Source organism: Glandiceps talaboti, chromosome 15 (genome assembly GCF_964340395.1).
Source record: "Glandiceps talaboti chromosome 15, keGlaTala1.1, whole genome shotgun sequence".
NCBI lineage: Eukaryota > Metazoa > Hemichordata > Enteropneusta > Spengelidae > Glandiceps > Glandiceps talaboti.
The window spans coordinates 23,073,598-23,088,857 of record NC_135563.1 but is presented as its reverse complement, the minus strand read 5'-3'; the positions used below and the strand labels follow the sequence as shown (position 1 = coordinate 23,088,857).

At 34.9% G+C, this 15,260-nt stretch overlaps 2 protein-coding genes across 4 annotated transcripts; one reads left to right on the top strand and one right to left on the bottom strand.

The window, feature by feature from the left end:
* Positions 1 to 119: 119 nt before the first annotated feature.
* LOC144446617 (vesicle transport protein SEC20-like) lies at positions 120 to 3,854 on the bottom strand. The gene is made up of 6 exons (XM_078136422.1): positions 3,768 to 3,854; positions 3,050 to 3,142; positions 2,503 to 2,594; positions 2,096 to 2,203; positions 1,503 to 1,618; positions 120 to 1,099 (listed from the first exon to the last, which is right to left on the bottom strand). Exons 1-6 carry the CDS (start codon positions 3,846 to 3,848, stop codon positions 912 to 914), a joined length of 678 nt encoding a protein of 225 aa, XP_077992548.1. The 5' UTR covers positions 3,849 to 3,854; the 3' UTR covers positions 120 to 911.
* Positions 3,855 to 4,112: 258 nt separating this feature from the next.
* Positions 4,113 to 15,248, top strand: LOC144446130 (ectonucleoside triphosphate diphosphohydrolase 4-like). Of its 3 annotated transcripts, none has more exons than XM_078135846.1 (10): positions 4,113 to 4,301; positions 5,432 to 5,569; positions 5,818 to 5,968; positions 6,261 to 6,424; positions 7,045 to 7,202; positions 8,685 to 8,848; positions 9,953 to 10,280; positions 10,917 to 10,999; positions 11,413 to 11,574; positions 12,664 to 15,248. In XM_078135846.1, exons 2-10 carry the CDS (start codon positions 5,524 to 5,526, stop codon positions 12,917 to 12,919), a joined length of 1,512 nt encoding a protein of 503 aa, XP_077991972.1. In that variant the 5' UTR covers positions 4,113 to 4,301; positions 5,432 to 5,523; the 3' UTR covers positions 12,920 to 15,248. The 3 variants fall into 3 exon arrangements, with proteins under 3 accessions (XP_077991972.1, XP_077991971.1, XP_077991970.1); XM_078135845.1 differs by having other exon boundaries at positions 5,205 to 5,569; positions 7,045 to 7,175; XM_078135844.1 differs by having other exon boundaries at positions 5,205 to 5,569.
* The last annotated feature ends 12 nt before the right edge of the window (positions 15,249 to 15,260 follow it).

Here is a 15,260-nt window from a genome sequence, read left to right as displayed (position 1 = left end):
ATAAACAAGATTAAGAATGCGGTAAAATCTGATTGAAAATATAACTTTGAAAAAATTTAATTAACTTTACATGATTATATATTCAGTAGACTTATTGTACATTACTCTATTCACATCAAATCCTACCTCTGTTCACATCAACTGTAATCATTTGCAAGACTTGAGTAAAAGTGTGATGGCTTGACCCATAATCCTCTAGAAGGAATGATGGCTTGACCCATAATCCTCCAGAAGGAATGATGGCTTGACCCATAATCCTCTAGCAGGAATGATGGCTTTACCCATAATCCTCCAGGAGGAATGATGGCTTTACCCATAATCCTCTATGGAAGGAATGATGGCTTTACCCATATCCTTTGTTACAGTGAAAGGAAGTGACGACACCCATACTACTCTGTATGTTTCGGTGAAAGGATCTTTACATATTTTGTTATATTAGCACCTTTAATATGTCACCTGACTGATATACTACGTAGCTCTGATGAAGTATTTTGATTCCTTGTTTTGCAAAACTTGAAACAATTCAGTCTGCTTTGTGATGTAATAGGCCATGCAGTGAGTTGGACTCAAGTATTGATATAGGGGGCCTTGACAGAGAGATGGAGACAAGTGACAACTTGAGGGGCCTTGTCTACTGAACCAGGACAACACATGTCAATTTACAATTTTCCCTGTTTTCTAGCAGGATTTCACCAGCAAGCAATTCCTTAAGACTACTTTGCAGGCTACTGATGAAAAGAAAGTGATGATAATTTCTGATAATTTATTGGCTTTTGTACATGGTTTCTGTATTCTGAACTGTCGATGTAAATACGTCTTTATGAACTGAGAGAACAAGATTGATTACTTGACTTGTGGTGTACAGCTAATGGATTCAAAACATGGATACAGATTGATGCAATATACTTAACCTAGAACAGTCTTTTCTTTAATATATATAAAACGGTTGCAAAGAAAAAAGCTAAAGCTAAAATTATCAATAGTTTATCAGTGATTTCTCTTCTGTTATACTTTGTTAAAAGTTTACGACTTGTATGTATAACACCTTGCATTCCCTTGAATTCTTCATGAGTTCCTTGTAGAGTTTTGGAAGATGTTACTGTAAAGAAAGAAATAATGATAAAGTTATCAAACATGCTGATGATACATCACTGAAAATTTGGGATTCACTTCCAGTGAGTAGAAATGTTCACTTGTGACTATGAACCCACTGTTCATAAACATTCTTTCTCACATGTTTAGATCCAGAAGAAGGAACTTGAAGTATTCAAAGACCCACATTATACTAGAATGGTTTATAAGTTTTATGTAGTATTTTTATCAGAGTATAAAATTTCAGCTGTGTTACTTGAATTGAGCCATCCTCTAATTGAGGTCTGACTTTCAGTATTGGATGTCTACTGCTTCCTGTGTGATGTATGGTTGAAATGTACATGTACATATATATATATAAATCTTACCCATGGTTAAAATGTACATGTACATGTATGTATAAATCTTACCCAATGTATGCATCGTTTCTTCACTTTGCTCCACACTAGATGCCATCATTCGGCTAATATTCATTAGATTTTCTGTAATATTTGTTGCTGTTTTGGCAAGACTTTCTTTGTTTTTCCTAATAAGAGAGAATATACATTTGTCATTGTGTAATGGAATGTGACGCGTATAATCAACAGACAACATCAACAGCCATTGCTGTGATTGTTCAGGTATTTCAAAAATGTCACTTTCATTATATTTCAACAAGTATAACAAATTATTCAATGCAATGTACACCATTTCCAGACTTTGTATGGATAAAAAAAAACCCATAAAACTTAGTCGTTTTTTCAAAATTATGACGAGGCACTGTAACACTTTTTAAAGTTGTATTATTTCAATATTTTTTAGCAACTATGGTGTGTTGTGTTGCGTCATGATCGCTATGTAAGCTCTTAATCATCCCAAGCTTGATCACCATATTGAATTTGGTTTTAATTGCATGCATAGTGTCAGGTCTCAAGATAACTTTTTCATTTCAGAAAGCAGAAACAATTATCTCAAGATTGACCAGTAGACATCAAGATTGTGATATTTTTGGTGATCACATTACCTTTTCCGAATTTCTGGATTCGTTCCACCACTCATTAGATCTTCTTTGGCAGTCCTATCCATTGCTAGTTTACATGCAAGGTTTGCTTTCCGTAGTGCAGTCTGTGTGCTGTGGTGGAAAATGACATATAAATGATATTCAGTGCACCTATATAAAACCATAGACTGTCTATGATAAAACTAAGATCTTGAAAAGTGTTCTAGAATACTTAGAATACTTTGATGCCATTGAATATAGGGATCTGGTGTGTGGAATAAGATGAATGGTAAAATGGGGGGGGGGGGAGGAGAAGAGATGTCAATGTTCCAGTGATTGTTGCAGAAGAAAACAGACATTCTTTTATATTGTATTCAAATACATGTATCTGTTGGTCTATAAACTAAGTTACGTGTACTTAGACAACTTACCTATGCAACTGTTTTCTATGATTGTCAACATCATTTAAAATATTCACTTTATCTGTTTCTTTGTCTTGTTCTTTAGCAAGCCTTTCTAAATCCTGACATGGAGAAATAGTAATAAATTAGTTTGGTAGCCAATCATTCTGTCATATAAATGAACTATTTAAGGCTGAGTAGCACCCCCATTTTTAGTGTGTAATTACATGGACTCACTAGACACCAATGGTCAACTAATGTAATTTTACAATGGTACTCTCGCTAACAGACTACTGCTTGTCTCATCGTAATTGAAACAGCTCTTGTCAGGCAATGGGGAATATTCACAATTTTGTGGCTGTTGATTACTACATACATTCCACTTTCCAGGAGTTCCCAGGAGTGAATTGAACTCTGAGAAGTTTTCTGAGAAGTTCTCAGAAATACGAGACCCCTGGCTTATAACTACATATGTAAATTTTCATGAGTGAGTTGAACTTCTCCAAAAGACTTTTGAGCTCTTCTTAGGAGTGTATGACCCCTGGCTCACTTACACATATAAATTACAATCACTTACCTCAATTCTATTCCTTAGCACTTGAATCTTTTCTTTAATTTTACTATTTATTTCATTTAATTTGTCTTCAGTATCTGCAGTTTCTCTGATATCCTGCAACAAAAATACAATGTCACTACTAAGTGTATTTTCCTTCCCCAGGTTGTTTATTTATTTGCTAAGTATTATTATTCATATTGATATTAACTCTAGACACTTCTGCATTTACTTTCACTGTCTTTGCTGCTTATAACATGCTACACATATATAACTAATGTAATGTAATAGAAAACGATGCTACAACTCAAAATGAAAGATATAATTTTTGACAAATTTTCTTCAACCGTGCACACAAGTAGAAAATATGGCCCTGCTTTAAGTTCTATAATCAATAATCGGCTAGCATATGGCAAAACATTATTTTGCCGGAATAAAAACAACTCTGCAATGATAATAGGAAATGTTATAATAGAAACTGTTCTTATCTCATTAAAAAAGGAAAAGAAATGAAGATGATGAAAACAAAGATACGGCTTTCATTGATTGATTCATCATCTCTTTACAGCAGCAGACACTTTTGCAAGGTGCAATGCATTACAGTAATACACTACCATTACCATTACACTGTCGTACACGATAAGTTGACATATCGAGCATGTACATTCGAAAACGACTACATTCCTGTATTTCAGAACTGCATTTGTAGTACCTCGAAAAAGCGTTAATTTCACCAACATACCTGAATCAAGGCTTTCACTTGGAGATCGTGTTTGACTATTTCTTGCACACACAGGCGAATTTGAACATCGCCCGTCGCCATCTTGGAATTCCCTCTCGAACTGCGCAGGGCCGAGAAAACACCTCTACAACGGCAATTTCCGAAGTAGCACGGATTTCCTCTATTTTAGTGAAATAATACTCTAAGAATAGACATTTAATACAGTAAAATTAACAAAAATCAAATTTATATAAAGTAGGTGAAGATATAACACCGGTAACGAATACTACTAAAAATTTCTTGTTGTGCCTTGCGGACAAATTTACCGTAAAAGGGTATATTTGTACACGTTTGCTTGTTGAGCTGTCGCTTAAAATTTGGAATCAACATGTGGACATTTTTAAAGTGTTGAAGAGTGACACGTTTACTAGAAATTGGATCGTAATAGCATGTAAACAAATGGAATGTAACTACTTCACTTGTACGTGTGTTAATAGGACCATCTTTGACAATCTTAGCCACTGTCCGTTTCACATCGAAAACACATATGGCAAGGTAAGTATGTACACTCATGATTTACCGGTACTTTCCTTAAAATAATACTCATTAGGAAGTTAGTTACACTTCCATGGTCATAGGATCATATAGTGCTTTGTGAAACCAGTTACTGGTTCATTTTATATGTCGCTCGATATACAAGAATCCATCATAACGAAATCACATGCGTAATTGAAAAATAAAAAAAATCCCACCTGATAAAAAGGAGACAGACAGGTCTAGGTCTGTTTAGTCTGTCTGTATGTCTGTCTGTGTGTGTGTGTGTGTGGGGGGGGGGCGTGCCAAGCATATATTTCTAGACTCGTATATCTGCTTTATAACTATATTATAAATCATCTTAATGATGTGGTGGGGGGGGGGAGAGACATGAAATACTTTTGATTCAAACAGACCATACAAATCAAGTATGTGGCACTGTGACACTCACCATAAACCCTCCACTATACACTGGCAGAGGGATTGAGTACACTACCATGCCACCAGAGTCAGAATGCCATTTACTGTTATATAATTCATTTGAACCAGGCAGAGATAAGTAGAGATACAAGATATGTTAGGATACGTCCTAGAAGGGGTAGCTACATAGCAGGACTAAGAAAATATATTAATATGTACTGCTAGGATATATCTTTAGTATATGCAAATTAATTAATTGATCAATAATTAATTAGTTAATGAATTAAATAAATAAATAATTAGAAGTATTCATCATCAGTATTACGAATATTGTAGGTAAAATTGACAAGTGTCCCCAAGTTGTTGTTTTTTACCAGTTTCCCATTAAAATTCTTGAATTCTACACAAAGTTCACCTCTATTATCCTGTTACTATTCCCCAAAACTTAAAAAAAAACACTGATCATAAATCCAAGGTATTGTATCTTTTTATTTTTATTTGCAGGTTATCTTTCCCATCACTCCCAGCAACATGGCACATCAGACTGAATGGTTTCAATCGCAATTTTATCATCCTTGTACTAGGACTTGCATTTGTTGGACTTATAGTTCTTATCCTTATAGTTGAAAGTCACAAACTTAATATAGATGATAGTTATGAACGGTATGCTAACAAATATACACATGCAGAAGCAACAGATATTACAGATCCTAATCTATTTTATGGTATAGTTATTGATGCTGGCAGTAGTGGAACCAGAGTCTTTGTCTATTTCTGGCCACGACATACTGGCAGTCCCAAAGAATTGTTACAGATTCAACAAATGAGAGACAGGAACAGACAACCTGTGGTCAAGAAAATCAAACCAGGTAAGATTGCAACAACATGGTCTATTCCAGACTGATTTCTTGGTTGATTTTCGCTGTACATGCCACACATGAATAAATTGACCTTTTTATTCTATTAATAGTCTGCAAGTGAGAGGTAAATGTTCTTGCAGGTACTGAGAATTTTAACACTAGTCAGGATATAATCTTGTATGTAAAATAGGAAATATTTTCAATGATGTACAGTCTAACTTTTTTTGAGTTATGAATGTTTGTTGTTCTTATTGTAGGCCTGTCTGCATATGCTGACAACCCTGATGGTGCATCTGAATCTCTCAAACCTCTGCTGAACTATGCAGCTGATCATATTCCATTGGTAAAACATCAAGAAACACCCCTGTATGTGTTAGCCACAGCAGGTCTTAGAATGTTGACAGATAGGTATGTGTTTTGAGTTTGTAAAACTAATTCATGTAGTATGAAAGAATGGCAGATGTCTCAAGACAAGTGCAGAGGCAAGTAGTGTTGGACAGATTAGATTTGTTCTCTCTGTCCTCCTTCTATGCCGTGGTTGCCAAGTAACCAGATCTGTCACTACTTTCAGTACAAGTTAATTCTCAAATAAATGCCCATGAGCCAATCTTTAGGAGAAGTTTGGTAAGGGTATGCGTTGAGTTAAACTTCACAAAATGGAAAACTCAGAAATAAGCTAATGGTGCCTTTTCCCTTCCAGCCAACAGACTGCCATTTTAGATGACATCAGAAATGATGTACCCAAAGATTTTAACTTTCTATTTTCTGAGACACATGCTGAAGTGATATCTGGGAAGGAGGAAGGTATTTATGCTTGGATTGGGATCAACTTTGTGTTGGGAAGGTTTGACCATGCTGATGATGGTAAGTATTATTGGTTTAACCCAGACTGTGGCTTTACTTCTATGTCCCACATTTTAAAATGATATAAGTCACATAAACTGATATTTTTAATTGAATAGTCAAGCGTGGTTATGAAAAAGGCCATTATTGACTCTTTCTGTGATATATTGAGACAATGATTTACACTGCCTTCTGAGAGTCACCTTTTTATAACCCAGGTTATATTGATAGTGATACACTTTTTTTTTTAAATCACCTCCACTGTTGTGATCATAGCACTTTAACATTACAAAGACCTATAACAACACAACAATTCTATACTTCGTTAGCTCCCTGGGAGCATATATTCCATTTTTGCATCATCTGTATTAAAATGCATAGAATTAAAGCAACCTCTATCTTACCAAGTTCCTATTTATACATCTTGTTTGACTTGTATGTAATTGTGGTTCAAATCTTGCACAAGGACTAAAATGGTGGTAATACGACGAACCTGCAAGTTTCAGATTCTGAACCAGCCATTCTAACCATTCAACCATCATGTTTCCAAATCAGAGAATCACTCAATGATTTAAAATTGTAGAAAGACACATGATTGAGCTTGGAAATGATAATTAGCTTTTTCTCATTTCTAATTTCAGATGACCCAGTGGTGCAAATAGAGCTGACAGGAGCAGCTACTCATGAAACTCCACTATTACGTAAAAGAACTGTCGGTGTTTTAGACATGGGAGGGGGTTCAGCTCAGATTGCGTTTGAAGTCCCCAACTCTGTAAGATTTAAATCTCATGATAAACAGGTGTTTAATTTTTCTATCAAGTGTGAAATCTACTTTTGATAAAATTTAGATTGTGATTAAATTAATCACTAATTATTAATTATTAATTATTAATTATTATCATTAAATGATATTTCCATTAAATACTAGTGATGTAGATGTAATTCTTTATTGTGTCAATCATAATTATCTTTAATAATCATAAATATACATGTTATGCTTAAAATTGAAGGGAATAAAATTAACATAAATATTTAAAAAATTATTACATATTTAATGCTTTGAATTGATATAAATTTCAATCACTGATAATCACTAATTATTCCAATAATTGTAGTTTTAACAAGTGTTACATTCTCCATTGAATTGTTAGCTGATTATGTAACAGTAATATATTTAAGAACAAATTGAAGCACATCTTTTCAAACTGACATATTGTGTGGATTGAACCTTTCAAGCGCCATTTAACAGAACTTATCTTTTGGAATCCAATGCTATCATGATTGATTGATTGATTGATTGATATTGTTAAGTTTTCTATTCATTGTGCATGTGTTTGTAGTAATGATGGTCATACATGATACATTCAAAACTTAGTAATTATTATTTTTAGTATATAATTAGCATTTTATACTGTAGACATAGAAGTAAGAAGTCAACCATAAGAAATAGTTCATTTTGTTGCATTTTGTCACTAACTATTCATCTAAGAATGTCAGATTTCGAGTCCTGCTGTGTTGTAATAATTCAATACCAGCTAGTGGCTAATCTGTAGATAATGGTATGGTGTAGTTATGAATGCATAGTACCCAGATTGTAAGAATCAATGTTGTCAGTGCTTGCTAAGTGAAAGAAGCGTCCACGCTGGTGAATCTTTCAGTATATATAATTCCTGCATAAAAGTCATCATTTAAAGACAAATATTTATCTGGAAGGCATTTGTAAGTCTCCCCAGGTGATATGGTATTCCCATTAGACATAGTGCCAACATTGTTATAGCTCCATTGGCAAAATAATAACGAAATGCTTCTTCAGAAAACCATGGTGCTAAACAAACTGGTTCAGCGAATTCATAAATTAGTTGTTACCCAGCCTCTCTGAGCATGCTCAGTCACCAGCAGACAGTCCATTGAAATGCAATATGTTTTCAAATCAATATGGCTACCCTCTATTCAAAAGCAGTGCATTGTGGGAGAATTCAAATCCAGATTGACATTAGATGTGTTGCAATAAAGACAGCTATGATTGACATTTAGGTTTTCTTCATCAACTGTGGGATTCAAACATGTGACACTAACTTCTGTATCTCCCAGTAGTGTCATGGATCTTTCGATATAGTTTCACCCTTAATGTACCGATATGAGTGGTCATCTGCCATATTGATTGAATGGTATTTCTATAGCGTTTCCAGAGACTGTTTGTATGGTGGTCAAGTGGGCACCAAGAAGCAAGGTAACTGAAACTGTTCTTCATAACTTGCTCCGTATATCTGTTTGTGTATAGGAGGAGCTTGCCAAAAACTTAATGGCTGAATTCAACCTAGGTTGTGATGCCCATCAAACAGAGCATGTGTACAGAGTTTATGTTACAACATTCCTTGGCTATGGAGGCAATGCTGCCAGAGAAAGATACGAGAAAAGGCTTATCAATGAGACAAAGAAACAAGGGTAAGTACTTGGCTTTTTAAACATACAAAGTGATATATATACACATTAACATATACATGTATCGGTAACTCAAATTATCTTTGTCACAAACAGATAAAAACATCTTCATTGAAGTATCTGAGTTGATTCAAAGTATTTTATGTACATTTACAAGGGTGGTTTCTATTTCTGGTATTTTTAATACACCATGCATGATTCATGAAGTCCATCGTTGTAACACAAAGATCAGTAACCTGAGAACCATTGAAATTTCTGTGTCATTCATGCAGAATACCTAACTTAACTCAGTGTCAATTGAACTCTACTAAGACTTAGAGATTTGTCTAGCTGCTAGACCTCTGGCTTCCTTCTGATAGATATGAGGGTGGAACACCATTCAGGCTATCATCCTCACTAGTGACTTTCAGTCACCTACACAGTGAACAGAATAGCCCACTGGGTCTAGCACCAAGACTACTAAGAGATTTCCTCTGACTTTGAATTCTTTATGGTCCAATGTAACGGATGATCAAGAAGTGGATACGCCTTTCACAGAGTATTCTCACAAAGTGTTTACATCACTCTGAGCAAATTATGGAACGTGTCATGTGACCCTAAAGACATTAATGACAGCCATATTTGTGTTGATGCAGGAATTTAAAGTGCTATGCAAGAATGTTTGTTTTAGAAGCTCAAACCCCATTTAGAAAATACTGTACAACTATTCCTGAATAAACTCTAACCTACTACTGTGGCCTTAAAGTCTGTGTGCAAGTAGTAGCCTTGAACTATAAAGGGTTACTTACATAAAAGCCTTCTAGTATCATGTTTATGTCGAGTAAGGACAATGGTGTATGTCATTCTTCTTATGATACAAAAGTAACACAGAAAAATATTCAGATGTGGCCCCCATTCCTTTAAGCAAACACAGGTCATAGAGTGAAATGAAAGCACATTTTGTTTACATCAACAATGGGTCCTTGTTCATTCATTCATTCATTCATTCATTCATTCATTCATTCATTCATTCATTCATTCATTCATTCATTCATTCATTCATTCATTCATTCATTCACAAAGTGATAACATTTTCAATTCATTGTTGTTTGTTTTTTCTGTGTTCAGTAATTTTATAGGTATAGATCCCAACACACCAATCCAGGACCCATGTTTGCCTTCAGACATGCCAGATGAAATAAAAGACACTTCAGATAAAAAATACTACCTTAGAGGAACTGGGGACTTTGATGCTTGCCGATCTAAGATTCTTCCTTTGTTAGACTTACAAATGCCATGTCAGAAGGAACCTTGTTCTATCAATGGAGTGTACCAACCACACTTCTCTTACCACAATAGTGAATTTTATGGATTTTCGGAGTTCTGGTACTCAATGGAAGACGTGTTACGAATGGGTGGACCGTATGACTATGTCACTTTTCAAAAAGCAGCAAAGGTGAATAAAAAGTGTTCATTATGTTAATTTAGATATTATTCCCCATTATTTTTCTTTGTTCAGCTGAGGAAAATATGAGTGACCTAAGGGGCCTTGTCACTATGACTTGCTAGATGAGAAGTGACAAAACCTGTAGGTTACGAGTATTTTCCAGCGGAATGAAGAAAAATATTGGAGAACAATATAACTATACCAGTGCCAGTAATATCAAAGGAAAAATTGGGGAAAGTATTAGCAATTTTGAAAGTTGTGACTCATTTTGAACACAGCAGAACCAGTGACATAGACACACTTTGTTGTGACATAGATGCACGTTGTCTTGACATAGAAAGACCAGGGTACAAATTCCTTATTTTTTGTTCAACTTGGCTTGTGCATGGTATAATGTCTGTTGTGGACTGCATTGATTGTGTTGATGTTTTAATGAAGTTGTTTTTATAACATTAACTGTATTAAAATATCAGTCTCCTGGTTACAGGTCTATGCCAATATGACCATATTTTGTATTTTCAGTCACTTCAAAATTATCAAGTTTGGAATTTGACAACTTTTTTTTACCATGATTTTTCTCATGAAGATATACATATTCTAAAAAGAAACATTCTTGAATTGGTTTTAATGCTTGTTTTGTCACAGAACTTCTGTTCAAGTAAATGGCCAGTCCTTGAAGAACACCACAAAAAAGGTCTTTATCCTAAGGCAGATGAACACAGATTCAAGTAAGTTTGGTATCAAGTTTGTTTGTCTTCAGAGAGCTAGGTGTGCTTGGATACTGACACTGGTGGCAGTGTACCACAAAGGGATTTTGTTAATCTTCAGATGGCTAGGGGGTGTTTGGCCAATGCACACTGATTACAAATAGCACTGCAGTGCATTGTTCCATATAAGGGATTTTTTTTGGTCTTCAGAGAGCTAGAGGGGCTGGACTATAGACGCTGATGATTGGTTGCCTTACACATTAGTTAGTGCACATATGATTTATAGTTCTAATACTCATTTATGTATTCCCACATTCTCTAATCTAGTGTACATTTGATTTATAGTACTAATACTTGTTTATGTATTCTATTCTATTCTAGTGTACATTTGATTTATAGTACAAATACTTGTTTATGTATTTTCTGTACTCTAGGTATCAATGTTTCAAGTCAGCATGGATGGCAAGTATCCTACATGATGGTTATAAATTTCCAGAAGAGTATAAAAACTTGAGAACAGCTAGTTTGATTCATGACAAAGAAGTTCAGTGGACATTAGGAGCCATTTTGTATAGGACAAGATACCTACCACTAAGGTAAATGTGTTAACTTTGGTCTTTTCAAATTACAGCAATACTATATGATACAAAGATTGACTATTTCAAATGTTCATTCATTCACAACTATTTTTTTTAAAAAAACGACTATTCAAAAAATGAGTATTGTTAAGAAATTTTCTCAGCATCAGTGATCTTCAAAAAATGTTCAGACCCAAAGTGACATGCTTCTTTACCTACATAACCAAGCCAATGTGGCGATTTGAAGCTAAAAAAATCATACAAGAGGAAAGAAGGAAAGGACGTTAGGAATCCAGAATACAATTGATAGGTACCATCCAGTATATCTCTATAAACCTGTTGTCTGTTCAAAGATGTATCACATGTCTCCCTATACAACGCCATGTATTCTGTACATGCAGGAGAGTTTGTATGCACTACTCAGGGAGATGGTTTGTCACCTGACCTTACCCTAGGTTTACCTGTCATTGATGGTGTGTAGTCTCTGTATGCACTACTCATGGGGAAGGTTGTCACCTGACCTTACCCTAGGTTTACCTGTCTGTCACTGATGGTGTGTAGTCTCTGTATATTACAATCACTCACAATAAAAGCTGTCAACATGTCTTTCCACCATTTCATGATAAAAATGATATTTCTAATGTAATAAAGACAAAACAAGTCAAAACATAACAACATAAGTGACGTCATCTCACGGAATACATCTTTGAACCTGAAAATTTTCTATTCTTGTATAGGTTCATCAATACCTCAAAACATGTACAAACTAATTCGCTATACCAAGATAATGATTGATATTAAGTAAATAATGTTCTAGTTGTAGTCTAAAGTGGGTGTCATGTACTTCTAAAGCAAGCAAGGACATACTGTGAACCTGGACATTTTTGCCAAAGACTTGTTTTCTCTTATTAAAACACAAAAAAGAGTTGTAACTAAATTATCTCTTTGTACATAAAGAGTGCACAATCGTAGAAATTTGTCAACATTAGTCTTTGAGAACGAACATGACTTTGAAACTCTTAAATAGCCATATCATCAGAAACAATTTATACCAAGATTTTACTGTTTTTAGAATTCTAACAGATTCCTCTGTTTTATGTCTTACAGGGAAATGCAGCAGAATGGTTTTCAAGGGGGCTACAAACCACCATGGATAAGAGCATCTATGATCTCCAACCAGTACTTGTTGATTTTATGTTTTGTAGTTGTCGTAGCCGCAATCTTACTCTACATCAGGCGAATACGTAAATTGAGTGCCATGTCGTCATCTCTAAGTAGAGTACCAACCATGGCCTACTTTATGACTGAAGAAGGTCAAGTTCAAGAAGGAATTTCAGAGGAAAAATTCTATGGTTATAGCTAACAAAAGGTTCGCTATCAGTTTCTTAGTTGGACACAATCAGCAGGTGCTATGTAAATATTTCACTTTAACTTATCTGTATAGTTTAGGCACAAACACTATGATATATTTTGGAGAGCAAATAAATGTGCTGAAAAAAGGTAGAATGACATTCCTGTATTGTATCTTTTCAAGGAAAATGATCTATCTGGAATAATGCACTATATTGAAAATGATATGTAAGTTTTTGTTGATTCATAACTAGTTATGTTTTCATAATTGTAGTTATGTTGTCATAGTTACGTCATTCACTTTGTTTGTCTGTCTAAATAAACTGGAAGTGGGCCTATTAAACACACTGTCTGATATCTGTGAAATTTTGTGACAAAATAAAGCAAACTAGGCCACCTAGCTTGAGATGTCAGAGTACAGGATAAAGTTGAAGACACATTCATCTAGGACAGTGTTCACTTATTGTAGGTGATACATGTCAGGTTAATGCTAGGAACTTGAGTCTTATATCTAACCTAACCATAACCATATCCTCTATGGTTAGGAGGTTAGGAGCAGACCTGAACAATGAATGATGAACAAGTTCAACTATTTTCTTCTCGTTGTGCTATAAGTGACATGAAATTATGAAATTAGTCAAAGTTTACAAAAATCTCTTTGTTTTCTGGAGTGCATTATGTGTATATATTGTTGTACATTCTTACCCCTGGATGATAGAGGGAGACATTTTGGCTATATCTTGCAAGCAATTTCACTGAAAGATTATGTCTACATTTCTAAAATGTGTCAAATTTGTGTACATTGATTCTGCTACACATCAAAACACAGCAAAAGAAAAATCAAAAATCAAACTTCAAACCAAACTTCAGATCATCACATTTTACCTTTGACAATCATATGTGAAGAGTAATTTGTGAACAATCACTTCAGAAATGTGAACAATTTATCCTTTATTATTAGTAAAAGTTTACCCAATGTAATTGCACACAACTGGATTTTAGGATTAAGGGTGGGTACATATTAACTCAGAGACTTAGATCTCTGGCTTGAAAATGTCATTTGCCAGAACTGTCAAGCCAGAGTCTTTGGGCAAGTCTTTGGGCTATACTGTCAAGCCAGTATGTCGTCAGATTGCCAAGTCTCTGGGCTATACTGTCAAGCCAGTATGTCGTCAGATTGCCAAGTCTCTGGGCTATACTGTCAAGTCAGTATGTCGTCAGATAGCCAAGTCTCTGGGCTATACTGTCAAGCCAGTATGTCTTCAGATTGCCAAGTCTCTGGGCTATACTGTCAAGCCAGTATGTCGTCAGATAGCCAAGTCTCTGGGCTATACTGTCAAGCCAGTATGTCAAATCATAGCCAAGTCTCTGGTCTACACTGTCAAGTCAGTATGTCAAGTCAGATAGCCAAGTCTTTGGGCTATACTGTCAAGCCAGTATGTCAAGTCAGATAGCCAAGTCTCTGGGCTATACTGTCAAGCCAGTATGTCAAGTCAGATAGCCAAGTCTCTGGGCTATACTGTCAAGTCAGTATGTCAAGTCAGATAGCCAAGTCTCTGGGCTATACTGTCAAGCCAGTATGTCAAGTCAGAAAGCCAGGTCTCAGGGCTATACTGTCAAGCCAGTATGTAGAGTCAGACAGCCAAGTCTTTGGGCTATACTGTCAATTCAGTATGTCAAGTCAGATAGCCAAGTCTGTGGGCTATACTGTCAAGCCAGTATGTCAAGTCAGAAAGCCAGTATGTTGAATCAGATAGCCAAGTATCTGGGTTAGGTACAAACATATCGTAGGGTATGTAGATATTAAAAAGAACAACTTCATCTCAATGTTTGTCTATACTTTGATGGCCTTGACCTTTAGCTTCATTTTGAATTGTACTTTTCTCAGTTGAGGTGGTACTGAGATTTATCTAAATGATGATAATAATTTCTTGTACAACTCTAGTTTGACAGATTTTACTTGCATACCAAATATTGTAAATCGTGAAATTTTCACATGTGTACTTTTTTGCTTTCAACCATTTCACAACAATCACAATGTAATAGCAAACAAATATTTTTGCGACCCCAAAAAATTGTTTCATCTTTTCTTGTCCCTCATGAAAGTCATGAAAGTATGTTCACAAAAATGTCATGGTTTACAGTAAACATTACCACAATACTACAGTTAGATCTTAAATCTGTTATCTTTTGTATCAGCCATTTTTAATTTGAAATCCGTGAAGATATTACAAAGTGATAATCTCAGGTTAGATTATGTTAATTTTAATATCATCATGTTATTTGTCACTCAAATTAGTTTATATTTTGATATGATCACACTTGATTACAAAGAAATTAAATAAAATTTAAGC